Source organism: Heterocephalus glaber, unplaced genomic scaffold (assembly GCF_053883595.1).
Source record: "Heterocephalus glaber isolate CG9 unplaced genomic scaffold, H.glaber_assembly_v1.0 deba00001720, whole genome shotgun sequence".
Classification (NCBI taxonomy): Eukaryota; Metazoa; Chordata; class Mammalia; order Rodentia; family Bathyergidae; genus Heterocephalus; species Heterocephalus glaber.
The window spans coordinates 3,859,596-3,876,333 of NW_028258433.1; the positions used below are offsets into that span (position 1 = coordinate 3,859,596).

The window sequence follows — 16,738 nt, forward strand, 5'->3', positions numbered from 1 at the left end:
ACCTGGTCAAATACGGAAAGACATGAAAGACCTGGCCAGGAGTTAGAGAAGACAGGATAGGCTTGAGACTTTCATTTTTTCCTGGTGTTATTTCAAAAACATCTTTAACACTGGAAATGTTTTTGATATGTTTTGTCAGAATTCTAGATGACAATCCAATAACCAGGATTTCACAGCAGTTGTTTACTGGATTAAATTCTTTGTTTTTCCTGTAAGTATTCATCTAACTTTCAATACATCTGTCTATGAATTGCAATGACATCTAACACTAGCATATAGGAAAAGCTTCAAAAGTACATCAAACCTACTAAAATCTTTATTAGTCAAAACCTTTCCTGTATTTCCAGCAACAGTTACTATTGCCACTTCCTGCCTGTAGTTCAAAGGGAACAGCTGGATGGATTATAATATATATTTTAAGGCTAGAAGTTGATTTTTAACTCCTTTAATTTACTAAAGTCCTAAGACACATTTTCATTTGCAGTGGTTAACCAAAATTCATTCTTATATTCTATTAATTTTTATATCTTACATACATTTAAATCTATTAGAAGCTCCCAGGAGTCAGCTCCAACTCTGTTTTTAAAAGAGGAAATTGCTTTTGCCCAGCAATAGCCACTGAAAATTCCAAAATCTTTGTCCTACCAACAGAGCTGTTCTTGCAATTACATTTTCACTGTTTATTAATATACTAGAGTGATTTATTGGCAGGAGATTATTATTTTCCTTTATGGTTGATTATAGAGCATCATTATTTTTCCATTTGTCAAAAGGGACCACAATGTCATAAATTAATCGTGCAGCTTAGCATGCTCATGAGTTGTTTTCTTTTCCCAAATTCCCCCTTCTGTCACTTCTTAGATTTAATGTGGTTTCCAATATGGCCCTTTAGTGTTATAAATGATTAATGTTTCCCATAAGAAGAACTTTGGATGTATGGCACTGGAAATAATTGCAAACTTAAAGTACACAAGAAAAATTATCATGAACTTCAAAATTATTACTTGATATATAATTTTGTTTTATCTCATAAAGTTAAGCTGTCTAATGTTTATTCCTAGAATGTATATCATATTATGCATTTATAGTTTCTTTGACAACATCTGCTCCCTAGTTCTTGCTTTACCCATATTTAGGTACTATTTTGAAGGTGTAGTTATATATCTATATATACTTCATCCTAGCATATTAATTGTAACATGCAAGCTTCTAAATTGCAAAATAGTGAAAATGCTATTCTTAAAGTGGCATATTTTTTGCTTCTAATTAATATTTTCTTTTGTAAAGGTCTATGGTTAATAACTACTTAGAGGCCCTCCCCCAGCAGATGTGTGCCCAAATGCCTCAACTCAACTGGATGTGAGTATTCATTTAGGATCTAATTTGTTTTTGGCACAGATTAAGGAAGCTAGCCATGAAGTTCATCCACAATTACCTTGAAAGTCCCTCATTGATTTCTTTTCAAAACCAAAGCCTAGTCATGTTACTTCCCAGTTTAAAAGTCCTTTGAGGGGTCCCAAAGGAGAGAGGGTAATGTTCCACCTTCCCCCTGAGCACCCAAGACTTCTCATTTTCCATCCATCACCCCAATAATCTCTTTTCCTGCTCATCCCCCTCATGTCTCTTCTCCCAGATGTACTAAAATACTCTCCTACAATCAATCCCCTCAGCACATACTGATCCTTGAACTTGAAAAGTCTTGCTCCTTTATTCACTGAACTAACTCCAGCATTTCCTTCCAAAGTCAACTAAAATTTACCTCCAGGAAGCTGTGCCTGGCACCACCCAGCTCCAGTGGCTGCCTTTGTACTTACACTGTGCCTCCTACAAAACTCTACCATGCTGCCATTTTTTTTTCTCATTAAACTTTGTTTTAATGGGTCTCAAAATTCTGTGACAGATTTTTGGTCAAGTTGTTTCCATTAAAAAGTGATTTTTAAAAACTAATAACTTAAAACTGTCACACACAAAAAGAAAACAAATGGTCCACAAAACACATTCTCCTTTCCTCCTGAAGGTTTTACGATGCATTGTTATCATTAACCAGTCTTTTACCATTAAGCTTAAATGGCCAATTTGGAGAAACAATTTTGAGACCAGTCTTCCACCACTGATTAAGACTGGGGTGGCAGGTGTTAGGGGTGATGTTCATTTAGCCTTCTGAGTTTCTGGGCACACTTGGTGACCTTGCCAGCTCCAGCAGCCTTCTTGTCCACTGCTTTGATGACACCCACAGCAACTGTCTGTCTCATATCGCGAACAGCGAAACGACCCAGAGGTGGATAGTCAAGAAGCTCTCGGCACACATGGGCTTGCCTGCAACCATGTTAACAATGGCAGCATCACCAGATTTCAAGAATTTGGGGCCATCTTCCAGCTTCTTACCAGACCGGTGATCCATCTTTTCTTTCAGCTCAGCAAACTTGCAAGCAATGTGAGCTGTATGGCAGTCCAGTACAGGAGCATAGCCAGCACTGATCTGGCCTGGATGGTTCAGGATAATCACCTGAGCCATGAAACCAGCTGCTTCCATTGGTGGGTCATTTTTGCTGTCACCAGCAACATTGCCACGACGACCATCTTTGACAGACACGTTCTTGACATTGAAGCCCATGTCGTCACCAGGAAGAGCTTCAATCAAAGCCTCATGGTGCATTTCAACACACTTTACTTCAGTTATGACATTGACTGGTGCGAAGGTGACCACCATGCCAGGTTTGAGAACACCAGTCTCCACTTGGCCCACAGGGACTGTACCGATACCACCAATTTTGTAGACATCCTGGAGGGGCAGCTGCAAAGGCTGGTCAGTTGGGCGAGTGGGTGGCAGGATGCAATCCAAAGCTTCAAGCAGTGTGGTTCCACTGGCATTGCCATCTTTACAAGTGACCTTCCATCCCATGAACCAAGGCATGTTAGCACTTGGCTCCAGCATGTTGTCACCATTCCAACCAGAAATTGGCACAAAAGCTACTGTGTCAGGGTTGGAGCCAATTTTCTTAATGTAGGTACTGACTTCATAAACAATTTCCTCATATCTCTTCTGGCTGTAGGGGGGCTCAGTGGAATCCATTTTGTTAACACCAACAATGAGTTGTTTCACACAGTGTGTAAGCCAGAAGGGCACGCTCACGGGTCTGCCTGTTCTTGGAGATACCAGCTTCGAATTCACCAACACTGGCAGCAACAATCAGGACAGCACAATCAGCCTGAGATGTGCCTGTAATCATATTTTTGATAAAATCTCTGTGTCCTGGAGCATCAATGATAGTCACTTAATACTTGCTGGTCTCAAATTTCCATAGGGAGATGTCAATGGTGATACCACGCTCACGCTCGGCTTTCAGTTTATCCAAGACCCAGGCGTACTTAAAGAACCCTTCCCATCTCAGCAGCCTCCTTCTCAAATTTTTCAGTGGGTCTTTTGTCGATGCCACCACATTTGTAGATCACATGGCCGGTATCGGTGGACTTGCCCGAATCCACATGTCCGATGACGACGATATTGATCTAAGTCTTTTCCTTTCCCATGTTGACTTTGATTTAGTGGTGGTTTTCACTACACCTGTGCCCTTGCGGCAAACCCGTTGCGGGAAAAAAAAAAAAAAAAAAAAAAGACGTGCTGCCAATTTTTATACCTCCCACCTATCTCAGTATACCTGTCACGGGTTTATTTATTGGTCTGTCCCCTACTTACGTCATCTACAAGTTCTTTGATTACAGAAACCAATAATATGATTTCAATAGCCTAGCATTTGGACAATGACTAGCACATAGTAAGGACTTAATAAATTTTGATAGATGGATACACTAAACGAGTTCCACTCCTTATTTGCTTTTAACTACTTGTTTAAAATATTCAAGTAGTATCACAGCCTTACCACCACTACCCATCCTCCTCTGCCATATGTGAGGTATGATCAAAATATACAGTGAATGTTTAAATTTTTTTAATGTATTATAGTAAAAGACATTGCTCTTAATTCCCCTCAATAAACTCCCCCTCACTTTGACTACATGCATCCCATCATTCTTGCCACTCTCTGAAGCACTGTTAGAAGTTCTCCTTTGTGAGTGTCTACAAGCAATGAAAAAAAAAATATGGTGAATGTTGTTGCTGAGTGTTATCCAACAGAAAAGCGGGCTCATGAAAATGTTACTAGGTGTTCATATCCACCAAATCTCGGCCTGTACAACTTCTAGCTCTTCCGCAAAGTCAAAATAATCATAAAAGGGAAATGTTTTGAATCTATTCAGAATATCAAAGCTGCCACAACATTGCAACTAAATACCCAAAAGAAGACTTCCAGAACTGCTTCAGAAACTGTCAAGAACAAGGTGATAAATATGTTTGAAGCGAGGGGGAATATTTTGATAGGAATTAATGATAATGCATCATTCACTATAATAAATTTTTTATTTAAAAATTAATTTCATTTTTATCACACCTTGTCTATATCTATTTTTAAAAGCCTTTTAAAACAATAGTTTTCATATCTGTGCCATTATTAAAAATGACAATAATGAACTACAAACCATCAGAATAAAACTCATAAGGAAGAAGTGAAAAAACATATAGAAACTAAACAGGTTTATATATATAGTGGTAAACAAACCAGAAGGAGCCAGAAAATATCAGAGGCTCAGGCTGCTCTCCTTTCTGCAAACTGATATCGACAAGAGAACCGAGATCAGGAAGCAGCATCAGAGTACAGGGTTCCTGGGACGCTCATTTTCACTGTAAGCTCCCACAAACTTTAGGGCAAAAAAAAGATGCTCACTAAAAATACAGAGTTAGCAAGATGGCCTGATCACAACTGAGAAAGGACCCTTGTACCCACTGGACAGAAAGGTAAGAGGTCAAACTGCTCCAACTTAAAGACAGGAAAAAAACCTGGCCTGGCCTGGCTTTTCCTCCTTCCACCAGGTAGGACAGTTGTTCTTACAACTCCAAAGTGTTGTAACATAGGAGAACATAAAAAACACTTTTCCCATTCTACTCACCAACATTTTGACTTTCAAACTATATTGTATTTAATCATGTCATTGGAGTAAAAACTATATTCCAACTTCCTACAAGAATCTCTGAAGGATTAAAAGAGAACATAAAAGTGGGATTGGTGATTTTAGTGAGACCATGCTTAAAGTTCAAAAACAGAAAAATAGCTATTGTTATATTTGGAGAAAAGTGTAAGAAACTGACTATATTGAGAAGTTAAGAGAGTTGGCAGAAAAGTTGACTTTTTGTCATGCCCCCAGCACTTCTCTTGAAACAGGGAATGTCAGAGGGCTCCAGGGGCATGTCCTGAGTATGTGAGCTTCAACTGTACACTTGGAGTCAGCAGGCAGAATGAAGTCTCCCCATCTGTGCATTTCGGACTTCAGCATACATCGTATTAGCAGGAGGACTTGCTAAACCTTAGGTGACTGGAATTGGCCCTAGAGCTCTTGATTCAGTAGGTATAGGGAAGAGGTGAGAATCTACATTTCTAGCAAGCTCCCAGCTGGGCTCAGGATGTGCCCCCATCACACTCCAGGCAGTGCCATATTGGGCATTCGTGTCATTGAGGCAAAAGGGAAAGAATCAATGTTTTGGCATCACATAATTGGGATTTATATCTGGACTCTGATGTCCAGTGCATACACAATGACTTCAGCCTGAGCTTTTCCTTCGGGAAAGCAGGGACCAAAATAGCTACTTAATGTTGGGGGGAATGTGAAACTATCATGATCCAGGATGCTGCAGACACAGTCAAATGCTCTCAGCTTTACATTCAGATAAATCTGATTTAGAAGGTAATTTCTATCATTCACTAGATGTGTGACCAGGAAAGTAAATCTCCAAGAGCCTTGGATTCTTCATATTTAAGTAGGGAGTAAATACCAATCATGCAGGAAAGTGATGTCAGGCATGTAGACAAGCATGGAGTGCTGGAAAAGCCCAATAGATAGTACTCTGTAATGGCTGAAGAGCAATCGCATAAGTAAATAGCGTGGTGTCCAGCACAGAAAGACACTCACCAAATGTTAGGCTGCCTTTTGCTTCCATTTTATTGAGTTCTAACATTAATTAGAAAATGAACAGAAACATAATTATACTAACCCTACAGTCATTAGAAGGAAAGCATAGTAAAAGTTGTAATGAAGTTAAAATAAAGTTTAAGATTTTTTTTTTTTTTTGGTACCAGGCATCGAACTCGGGTCCTTGCGCTTGCGCAGCAGGCGGTGAAACCACTGAGCTAAATCCCCGGCCAGTTTAAGATTATTCTATCAACAATTTGCAAGCATATGATTTGTGCAAAAAATATTAAAAACATTTTCCTTCCATAACTTTCAGGGATCTGGAAGCCAATCGAATAAAGTATCTTACAAATTCCACCTTTCTGTCATGCAAGTCACTCACAGTGCTGTAAGTACACAGGGGACGTCAATAAATGAGAAGAAACCCTATAGACTCAAGAATTCAAAGAAAACTCTGACAATGGATTTTAAAATAGTGTTTTTTACAGCCTCTGTCTGAAACTGCAATACTTGAAAAGTGCACACATTGATTTATTGGTTTTGAGGATGAAGCTGAGCCATCCTTTAAGTTCCCTTACAATTTGGGTCTCCGGCCATCTATCATTTCTATGCACACCTTCAGCTGAACTGGCTGCGTGAGAGCTCCTGTCTTCTCAGCCCCTTGGTTACCAGTGAAATGTGTATGAAAGTGGTTAGCTATAGAATCATTAGCTGGCATTGCCAATGACTTTTCCCACTTGATATCTTTCTCCCTAAAGAAAGGGAAAAAGAGCTAATGTTTTCTGGTTGGCCCGAGATTCAGGTTGGTGATTCTGTTGCTGATTACACTTTCTCTGGGGGCAGAAAGGCAGATGGATTGGTTAATTGGCTCATTTGCACTTGTAAGCCAAAAGGCAAAAGTGTTTTGTGTTTGTTTTAATTATAGTTCTCCATAGATAGAACTAGTAAAGATTGCACTTAGTAATGTTTGATTGAATGGGTTGTTGGAAAAAAGAATGGAACAGAAAAATTGGAAAGACACACTTCCTAAGATAACAGAATCAAAGCAAGTGCAGATTTATAGACTACACTTGGTGCCTCAAATTCCGGGAGACATCGTGACTGCCCTCGGTGAGAAGCTCTTGCCTCAGCTTCCACACCAGAAGCAGCTCCCTTTGAGGGCTCCTAGGAGGCTGATTTAATGACACCTGATCAGTGGCCTCTCCCAGGGAGAACTGATTACAACAGCAGACACAAACCCACAGTGCTGACTCTCGCCATGTCTTACAGGTTTCTGCCTAGAAATCAAATTGATTTTGTTCCAGAGAAGACATTTTCTTCATTAAAAAATTTAGGAGAACTGTAAGTAGTATCATCTACTAGGAAGAATATGACTGCTTCTTCCAAGATTATAAATTTAAATCACTAGTGAGAGTGCTTTTCCACTAGTAGCAATCAAAATCCTGTAACTATTGGATATTAAAAATCTTAAAGAAAATCAACATTATCCCAAAGTCAAAAACAAATTAAAAAATTTAAATCAGACAGTGGGCTTAAAACATTTATCCTACACTAGGTCCACTACCTATTTTCTTTGATTGATTTTATATGTGTGTGTGTGTTTGGGAGTAAATAAATGTTCCATAGCTTCTTAAATATAGATTATTTAATATTAGAGATCCTTTATCTCTTATACCTGGAATATAGTTAATTCTCAATACATGCTTGCTGAACAAATAACAGATTGACTGAAATGACATTAACTAATTAAAATGAAACAAAGGAATGAAAATTCTGATTACTTATTGAGAAATTACGATTTCTGTAGCAGGGAGAGAAAATGCATGTGCCTAGAACAAGAACTAGACTCAAAAATACTCAGGGCACTGGGGAAACATTTTTTGTTCAAATACATGTTTTGTAGATCTAGGCCTTTTCAAAGCATTTATTTGGCAACTAATTCATTTCTCCCTCCCATAATTGTCTATCACTGGAAGTTAAAATTAATTATGTTACATTACAAATTGTGGCAATTAGGATAGAGAACTCATCCTCCTGATAGAGGCCTTAAAATGAAAATTGTTTTAAACAATCCCTTTCATTCTTCATACCTTGTTTTGTAATTCAGAAAGAACTAAGGAAGATAACTAAATCATCTTTACAGATAATTCATGAACAATTGTAATAATTCAACCTAAGTAAGAAATGTTACAAACTAAATCCTATTACAAACTAAACCAATGTTTATTAAGTGCCCATTGTATGCAAAGTTCTACCTTAGTACTAAAAACATTGTCGCTTTACGGCAAAAAAGAAAAGGCAGCTCATTCAGAAGAAACTTCCTGGAAGTTTCCCAGTCACGCTCTGGAGAAGGTATATGGCATGGGTTTCAGGATGGGGTATTGCAGCACCCTAAGGCACAGAGGGGCCTGTTTAATAGACAAACTTAATGAACTAGTGATATGGAGTTCACATTTTGAAAATTTTCCTAATTCTCTTACCCTACATGGAGATGGACCCCACCCAAAAAGTGGGAATTGGGATCCTGCTTAAGAGATACTAGCTGCTATTTTTAAAGTCATGCATAATCCATTCCAATGCACTTACCCTCAGAAAGCTACAAGAAATTCAGTAGTTGATAGACTGAACCTGGAAAGACTTTTATATATCTTGAGATGACAACTGTTGGGTGAATTTACTGTGCCATCATGACATCGGATTCATCATAAGGAGTAATAAGCACAAGCACCTAAGGCCCCCGACATCTTTTCCCCAAGAAAATATACTTTATTTCTCTACGTAGCACTTTGAAAGGCAGTTTCTCAATCTTCAGCATCTTGGTCTCTTGTCATGCTCTCTCTGACCACGCACACCAGTGGCCTTTTTCTGGACCATAATCCGGGTGTGCTGCTCCCATACGGAGCATCAGATCCAAATTGCCAACTAGCAGGACTTGATGCTTGGATGTCATGACAGCACTTCCAAAGCCATCTGCTTAAAACTAAACTCACAGTGCATCTTAATCCACTGCCAGTTTCTTCCCCTGAACCTTCTATTGTAGTAAAATCAGTGTCCTTCCTGGAAGCCATCCTTAAAGACTGCTCCCTTTCCCTGTGTCTTGCTCTTAACATTCTAAGTTCTCTCAGACCTTAAGCCCTGCTAGTGTCCCTGTCAAGCACTCATCAGCTTTTATGTGGTCCATATGGGAGCTTCCTGCCTGATCTCCCCGCTCTGACTCTCTCACTTTTTAACCCTTTTTCCATGCTTCTGATATAGTTATCTATAATGCAGAGTATATAGCACTGTCCTCCTTGATGTGCTCAACTCTTTGTTGCCTGCTGTTTAGCAAAGTCCTTGTCATGGTTCTCCAATGTTAATGTACAGGGGGACATAGGTTTAAATGCATGTTAGCAGGTTTCCTCCCTGAGATTTTGATGATGTAGTTCTGGGCTGGGCACTGGAATGTGGTCATTCTGTGAGTACCCTCAGTGATTCTGATGCCTGAACTATACCCTATGAATACTACTTCAGACCATATCCATGGCCCTCCCACCTTGTTTTCATGGAGTTTTCCGGGCTCTCTTCCCCTACATTTCCCCTATATTTTTTCTCCTGTGCCACTGTTGGACCATTTGCTGACCCCTAAAGATGTCATTCACTTCCATTCAATCTGTTTCTCTGACCACACTTCACCCTCACCTACAAATCTGCTTTTCTTTTATGCCACCTAAAATCACCAAGCCTTGTTCAAACACTTCCTGATTTCCCAGGTCATGACTGTTAACTTCTCCTGCTGTCTTTTGTCTGTTCTTTCATAATAGCATTTTTTCATACTTTGTTTTATAATCTGGCTGTATTAGTCCATTTTCTGTTGCTATAACAAAATACTTTATGCTGGATACTTTATAAAGAAAAGAGAATTCAATAGTTTACATCTGTTAAAAAAAGAAGAAAGAAAAGAGAAAGGTTTATATATTTCATGATTTTGGAATCTGAAAGTCCAAGATCAAGAAGACAGGAGTTTAGGGGTTAGGCTTGCCTTTATATAGCAACTCACTCTTGTGAGAACTAACTGGAGTCCCAGCAGGAGTACTTAGTCTCTTCTGAGGACAGCATTTCCAATGACTTAATCATCTCCCACTAGGCCTCACCTCTTTAAAGTTCCATCACATAACCTTTGGAAACCAAGCTCCCAACACATCAACTTTTGAGGGACGAACCACATCAAAACCACGGCACTGGTTGTTACTCTGAATGAAAGTTTCTTTAGGGAAAGCTCTAAGTCTTGGTGATTTGTAACTCTCACGTTTCTATCAGCAACTCCAATGTATCAATAGTTGAGTTTTTCTGTTCACTCTTAATTAGGCAATTGTACATCTGCTTATATCTGTTTCTCTAGCTCAGAAAGATACTTTGGACTCTTAAAAATTATTGATTTCTTCTGATCCAAATAGATCTCTTTTCCTTATTCTATAGAGTCACTTGCCTATGATTCTTTATGGAAATCTTATTATATTTAATTCTAAGCTCTCAATTCTGTTACAAAAAATAGTCCTATATAAGAATGTATTAAAAATATCTAGTCTTATCTATTTAAGATTATCTAGGCAGATACTGAGTGACAAATACTACCTTAGTTGTAATTCAAAATAGAAGACCACAAAAATATTAGTAGGATAAACAAGAGACCACATGTATGAAACAAAGGAATCACAGAAGCATGAATGACACAAATGTACAAAGAGTACCTAAAACAGAAAAAATTAATCAAAGCAGATATTGAAGCCAGGATGTATTGCAGAGGGAGTGAGAGGAAATTCCAGGCAGGAACTGGATGAGCATCTCTGTAAGTGACAGAAAACATCCATTTGGCGGGGGCACGCTAACTTGTTATATAACAAGTTATCAGTTTGGTTACATTGTATTCATATTTTCTGTTACATCAAATGAGATGATGATAACTCTGAGGAGTAATAATCATGTCACTTATTTCCAGTGTAATTGCTTTCGGTTTTTACTGTCAATAGGGATCTGTCTAACAATATGATAATGGAGCTACCAGCCCACATTTTTAAAGACCTAAAGCTTCTACAAAAACTGTAAGTTCATCTCATCATTATCAGATTTCAATGACAACATCTTAGGCTTCCAGAATAACATCCATGCTTCTTTTCCCCTTCCTTTGATGGTAAATAAGGAACCTGTCGTCCAATCCTCTTTTGTATCTTCACAAGAGCCAGTTTGGAAGTCTTAAACAACTTCAGTCTCTGTAAGTGAAGTATTATAAACTTATCATTTACAATTTCAGTGGATGTTTTTTACTTAGAGACACATTTAATTTTAAATGAGTATTTCCCACATAAAAGTAGGCATCCTTAGATGATTATGAATAGCTTTGTTACCATCAATTACGTACTCAATGAAAATAAAGCCTTGTTTTTTAGTTTTAAATTGTGTAAAGGACATTTCTGTGTTTGAATGATATATATCTCCCTCCTGAAAACTGCATATATATGGAAAAATCTCATCTTACACTTTTCACAATGAATTAAATTGTGATAATTTTGCTTCAGTTTGGTAAAACAAATTAAGTAAGACTTGCCTTTTCTTTCCTCTTTCCCCTCTCCTGTGAGATGCCACTGGTATCTGTATACAGTGTATGATTTTCACTTTTCAGTGTAGTTTTTAAAATCCAACAAATTTGAACATTCAAACAATTAGTGTTATATAGTATCTTAAAATTTGAATTATCTTGGGTTTCAATTGTGTCAAGAACTCTCTGCCAGTTGTTCTTTAGACTTCATGACTGCTTTTCCCTGAGTGACCATTTGCTGGCTAAAGTTTGTATGTTTTACACAGAGAGCATACTGTACTACTTGATTTGGGCCTAACCATTTCTTCACTGAATTTCAAATACCAATCTTTAACATCACTTTCTGTTTTCTTAAGTAATTTTCTATTGGAAGTTAATGCCAGATTAAGTCCTCTTTCAACAGATACTACTGAGCATTTACTGATTAAAAAAGACTTGGTTTCTGCTCTCAAGAAGCAAAAAGCCCCAAAATCTATAAATAAGTCATTATTTTTAAATATAAGAACAGCCCTCAAGCTGTAGAGAACTTGATTCTTTTCTCACTTTCTACATACTGCATTCCTGAAAGTCAAAGTAATGACAATTTACTCCGTGCCTTTCTTTCTTCATTCTTTCTCAACTTTATTTTCTCATTTCTTTTTTCTAAAATTCACTTTTACATTTATTTCATAAACATTTATTCAACACCAACTTATGCATTATATTTCCTTACTTAGGACACAGTGGCTTCTGCTCTTTAGGATATTAGAAAATATTGATCATATATTACATAATCCATGTAAAACTAAAACTGTGACAAATGAAAGAGAAAGCTAGAGAGCAAAAGAAAGAGAGAGTGAGAATCTTGCAAAAAAGAAAGGACTCAGTTCTTTCCTTGAGGGGTGGTATGATGGTCAGTAATATAAGAGTTTCCTCAAGTTTACTTCTGGTTGCAGACAGCAAAGGGATTCCACTATGAGGGATCCATCCTGGGCAAGGGAAATGCACAACAATACTGATAAATCCTTATTCAGATCAGCCAAAAAGAAACTAAGTAAAAAGCAGAAATATTCTAAGTTAAATTTGAAAAGCAAAAGATTTCCTTTGTTTTAGATTGTCTTTTTTCTGTCCATTTCCAGAGAACATGGTAGCTCTCAATTCATAGCAACCTAAAGAGATCTTCTAAATATCCATTTTTGTAAAAGCTTCAAGATAACTTAAGATTGTAGGGGTGATCACTGAAGCCCTCTGAGGATATCTTATGAGGCCTGGAGGAATTACAAGAATTATGCTTCCCACTGTGGTTAGAAACAGATTATCCCAAACTGGAGCTCTTTTTCTACCTCCTTGATTTTTCTCCCTAAAGACACAGATGCCAGGAAGAAATGAATATTTAAATCTTGATTTAAACTTTGGTGATCCTGTCAGGATGGAAGTATCAGCTTCTAAATGAAACCCTCTAATTTCCGTTTTAGCATTGCTTATTTCATCATGCAATGAGACAATTTTATACTCATATAAGACACCAGTGCCATTTTTATATATGTATTTTTGTGGGGATCAACATATAAGTTGATCATATCACCAGGCTCTCATATATAAGTAAGCACTCTACCACTGAGCTACATCCCCATCTCTTGAATTTTTAAATCAAAGAAATGAATGAAAGTGTTCTTTTAGGATGTAATTCTGCATATGAAATGACAAAACCATCTCCAACATATAGAAGCCTTAAGAAGAAATAGTAATTTTCTGACTATAAAATTTTCATCCTAATTTAAATTAGTAACATAAAATTTTGAAGCATTTTTAAGACATGACAAAGAATGCAATTATTACAAAATATTACTATAAAAACATCAAACATAATGTGCTTATTTTATAGAGACCTGGAAAGGATAGAGATTCCAAATATAAATACAGAAATGTTTCAACCTATGAAGAATCTTTCTCACATGTATGTATGTATGAAAGAATGGAGAAAAAAATATAATGAAATGTTTCATATGTTCTCATGTCAACTGTCTGATGTATCACTGAATTGTGTTTTCATGCAACAAAAGTTTTTTATTGAAAACTTTTTAATTTTGTCACCTTTGGTCCAAATAGAGTTCAATATTATGATGTGCCGACATGAATGACCCTCCTCTCTGGAAACATGCTGTTTATCCAATTGAGACCCAATCAGAGATCAGGGTACCAGAATGCCACATATTACACAAGATGAAGTCACTGGCTAACTGGTGCTCAGGAGACCTGGAAACATTAATTCACTTCACATGAATGAGCAGTTGGCTGCTCTAAGATTTGAGCCCTTAGGAAGAAAGGTGCTATATAAATTCCAGGTGTTGTTACTGTTACTAAGTGCACTAAAAAATGGAGGTAATTAATCTTTATAGCAGTTTTTGTTAAGTCACTTTAATATATTTGATTAAAGTGCACTGTGTAAGTCGTGTTAATATATGTTTATAGCATCATTTCTTTATCAACTGTGTAATCTATGTTCTTGATTTCAAAAATTAACCATTGTTGTCCACAAAAATAGGGAGGACTCGGTGCAAGATGAAAAGTCAGGTGCAGCAGGGGGCTGGAAGTGTTGGTATGAAGGTGCTTTTGGGGGAGAACATTTTGTTTATATGTCTGTGAGGTATGTGTGATGAGTAAAAGGCAAGTGTTTGGTGCATATCCACAAGGTTTTATTTCTCTCTCTCTGGCAACCTTGGATAAATACTTAATGAAGCTATCATTTACTGTTACAGGCAGAAGGTGAAGTCTTTTTAGAATAGAGAAGCTCAACCTTTTTGAACTTGATGGAGATATTGCTATTTTAAATATAGAACCTCAAGTCACAGGCAGGAAGAACCCAACAAGCAACAGAAAACATGTTCACCTTCATAAAAAATGAGAAATTAGAGAGAGACATTTATAGCTAAATGGATGCACACTGAGGCGATACTCTTAAGTGAAATAAATAGGACACACATGTATAAATACCGAATAGTTTCTCTGGTGTGAGAAACTGAAAGTGTAAATAAGGACTAAAATGAAAACATGTTCACCTAGATAGTTTTCTATTAAGTGACTTTCTTATTTTATCTTCTTTGTCCTTTACTTATTGAAATACCTCCACCTTATCATCTGCATTCATTTTACCTACCAACTGGCCACAGTGGGAGACTCGAGATGTCTCTATCTGAAGACAGTGGACATAATAGAACCCTAAAAGACCCAAGGGGTCAAGTCCAGTGTCTGCTAGGGACTCCAGGGAAGGAAAAGAAAACAAAGTGAGACGTCAAATTCTTTTAATAGGATGCAGGTATTAGGAAGCAGGACAGTAAACTATTCAAGGACAGGAATTGCCTCCTGTCTCTGTTAGACACAGCCAGCACTCAATCATTCATTGTCCATCTGCTGATTAAAGAAATATTTGTTGAGTCCCTAGCAGGAGCCAGGTACTATTCTAGATGCTGGGAACACCATGATCAACAAGAAAAAGAATATTTGTCCCACAGAGCTTTTATTTAGCTTTGAAAATGGAGTAAAAGAACAGATAAATAAATAGTTATTAAATGCAATAACGACAAGTAAAGCAGAATACAAGGATAGAAGTAAAATTTGGGCAGTTTAAATGAAAGTCAGAGTAATGCGACATTTGAGGAGACCTGAACAGAAGGAGGAAGCAGGTCTGCCAATATTCAGGAGAAGAATCTTCAATACAGAGGGAAAAGCAAAAGCAGAGCTTATTGGAGGATTAGACAAAAAGCTATTGTGTCTGGGTGGAAGGAGGCAAAGCAGTTCAGGGCAGCTAGGGGTACAGTCATAGGAGCCCTGATGTTGTAGCAACGTAAAGCTTTGTTTAACTTGCTTTTGTAGAAACTGAATTGAGAGATGACAAAAAACGGGATTTGACTAAAAGAGTAGATAAATGAACTGAAAAAGATAGTAAAAGAACAAGAATAGAATGAAAGAAAATCCTAAACACACAGGTTTAGGAAGGGGGTGGTCATAACCCAAATGAACTCACCAATTCCAGTACATCAAGACTCACCATGTCTGGCTCAAAAATACCTTAAATATATTGCCTACAGACAAGTCTTTCCCAATTCTGGCAAGAAATCTGTGTCGAAGACTTATTCTTCTAGTGAAACTGAATTTTCCTAGCCTCAGAGACCTGCCAATATCAGGGGAAAAGGCTACTTTAAGTAGAACTTAGTGTGCAAAACTAAGGAGAAATCAGAAATGTTTGTAGTGAGCTACAATAGGTCCCTTACATCCCCAATGCAAGCCCTGGATGTTGGCTAGAGATCAGTTCAGCAATGACGATCTACTCTGTGTGCCATCCAATGAGAGAAAAATGCAATGTGACCAAGGGGAAATGTGCTTCACATTCCCGTAGCTTCCCTAACTCTGCTCAGCCAGCCACTTCTGCAATTCTGTAGTCCTCAGGTTCCTCCTCATTCAAAAGACACTGCCTAGAGTAATATATTTAATGAAGAATTTTCTAGTTACATAGTCACTACTAAACAAAAAACAAATAATCAAACCTGGAAAAGTTGCTAACCTAACGGAGTTGCAGCACTGAAAGGACTGCAGCTGTGGTTTCTGGATCACTACTGTAAAGTGACTCTTTTTTTTCCCTTTGACTTTAGTTATTTCAAAAACTTTCGATACTGTTCCTATGCTCCCCACGTGCGACTATGTATGCCTTTGTCTGACGGGATTTCTTCATTTGAGGACCTGTTGGCTAACAATATCCTCAGAATATTTGTCTGGGTTATAGCTTTCATTACTTGCTTTGGAAATCTTTTTGTCATTGGCATGAGATCTTTCATTAAAGCTGAAAATACAACTCACGCTATGTCCATCAAAATCCTCTGTTGTAAGTATGTTTCCTATATAAATAGACTGGATATCTTCTCTGAACTGTGCACTAGATGTGTGGGGGTATATTATATAGACCTTCAACAAATGCCATTTTATATGAATTATGTATGGTGGGAAAATTTATTTTTAAAATTTAAATGCTACTCTTGGTAGCTAAATTTTAGATTGTATAACTTCATAGTGAACTACCCTGGGGATCTTGGCTTGGAAATAGGGAATAGAATAATGACTCAAGTGACAGATTATGGAGAAAGTTTTGTTGGTTATTCACTAAGCTTGATT

General features: G+C 37.5%; 1 protein-coding gene and 1 pseudogene across 1 annotated transcript in view; one reads left to right on the forward strand and one right to left on the reverse strand.

Annotated features, from left to right (window-relative positions):
• The window catches only part of Rxfp2 (relaxin family peptide receptor 2), a 61,575-nt gene that overhangs the window by 32,846 nt on the left and 11,991 nt on the right, over positions 1-16,738 (forward strand). Inside the window, 8 exon segments of the mRNA XM_087199507.1 lie at positions 140-211; positions 1,288-1,359; positions 6,338-6,409; positions 7,291-7,362; positions 11,028-11,099; positions 11,198-11,269; positions 13,458-13,529; positions 16,222-16,451. Coding sequence (XP_087055633.1) covers positions 140-211; positions 1,288-1,359; positions 6,338-6,409; positions 7,291-7,362; positions 11,028-11,099; positions 11,198-11,269; positions 13,458-13,529; positions 16,222-16,451 — 734 coding nt within the window.
• LOC106010220 (elongation factor 1-alpha 1 pseudogene) lies at positions 1,849-3,546 on the reverse strand (annotated as a pseudogene).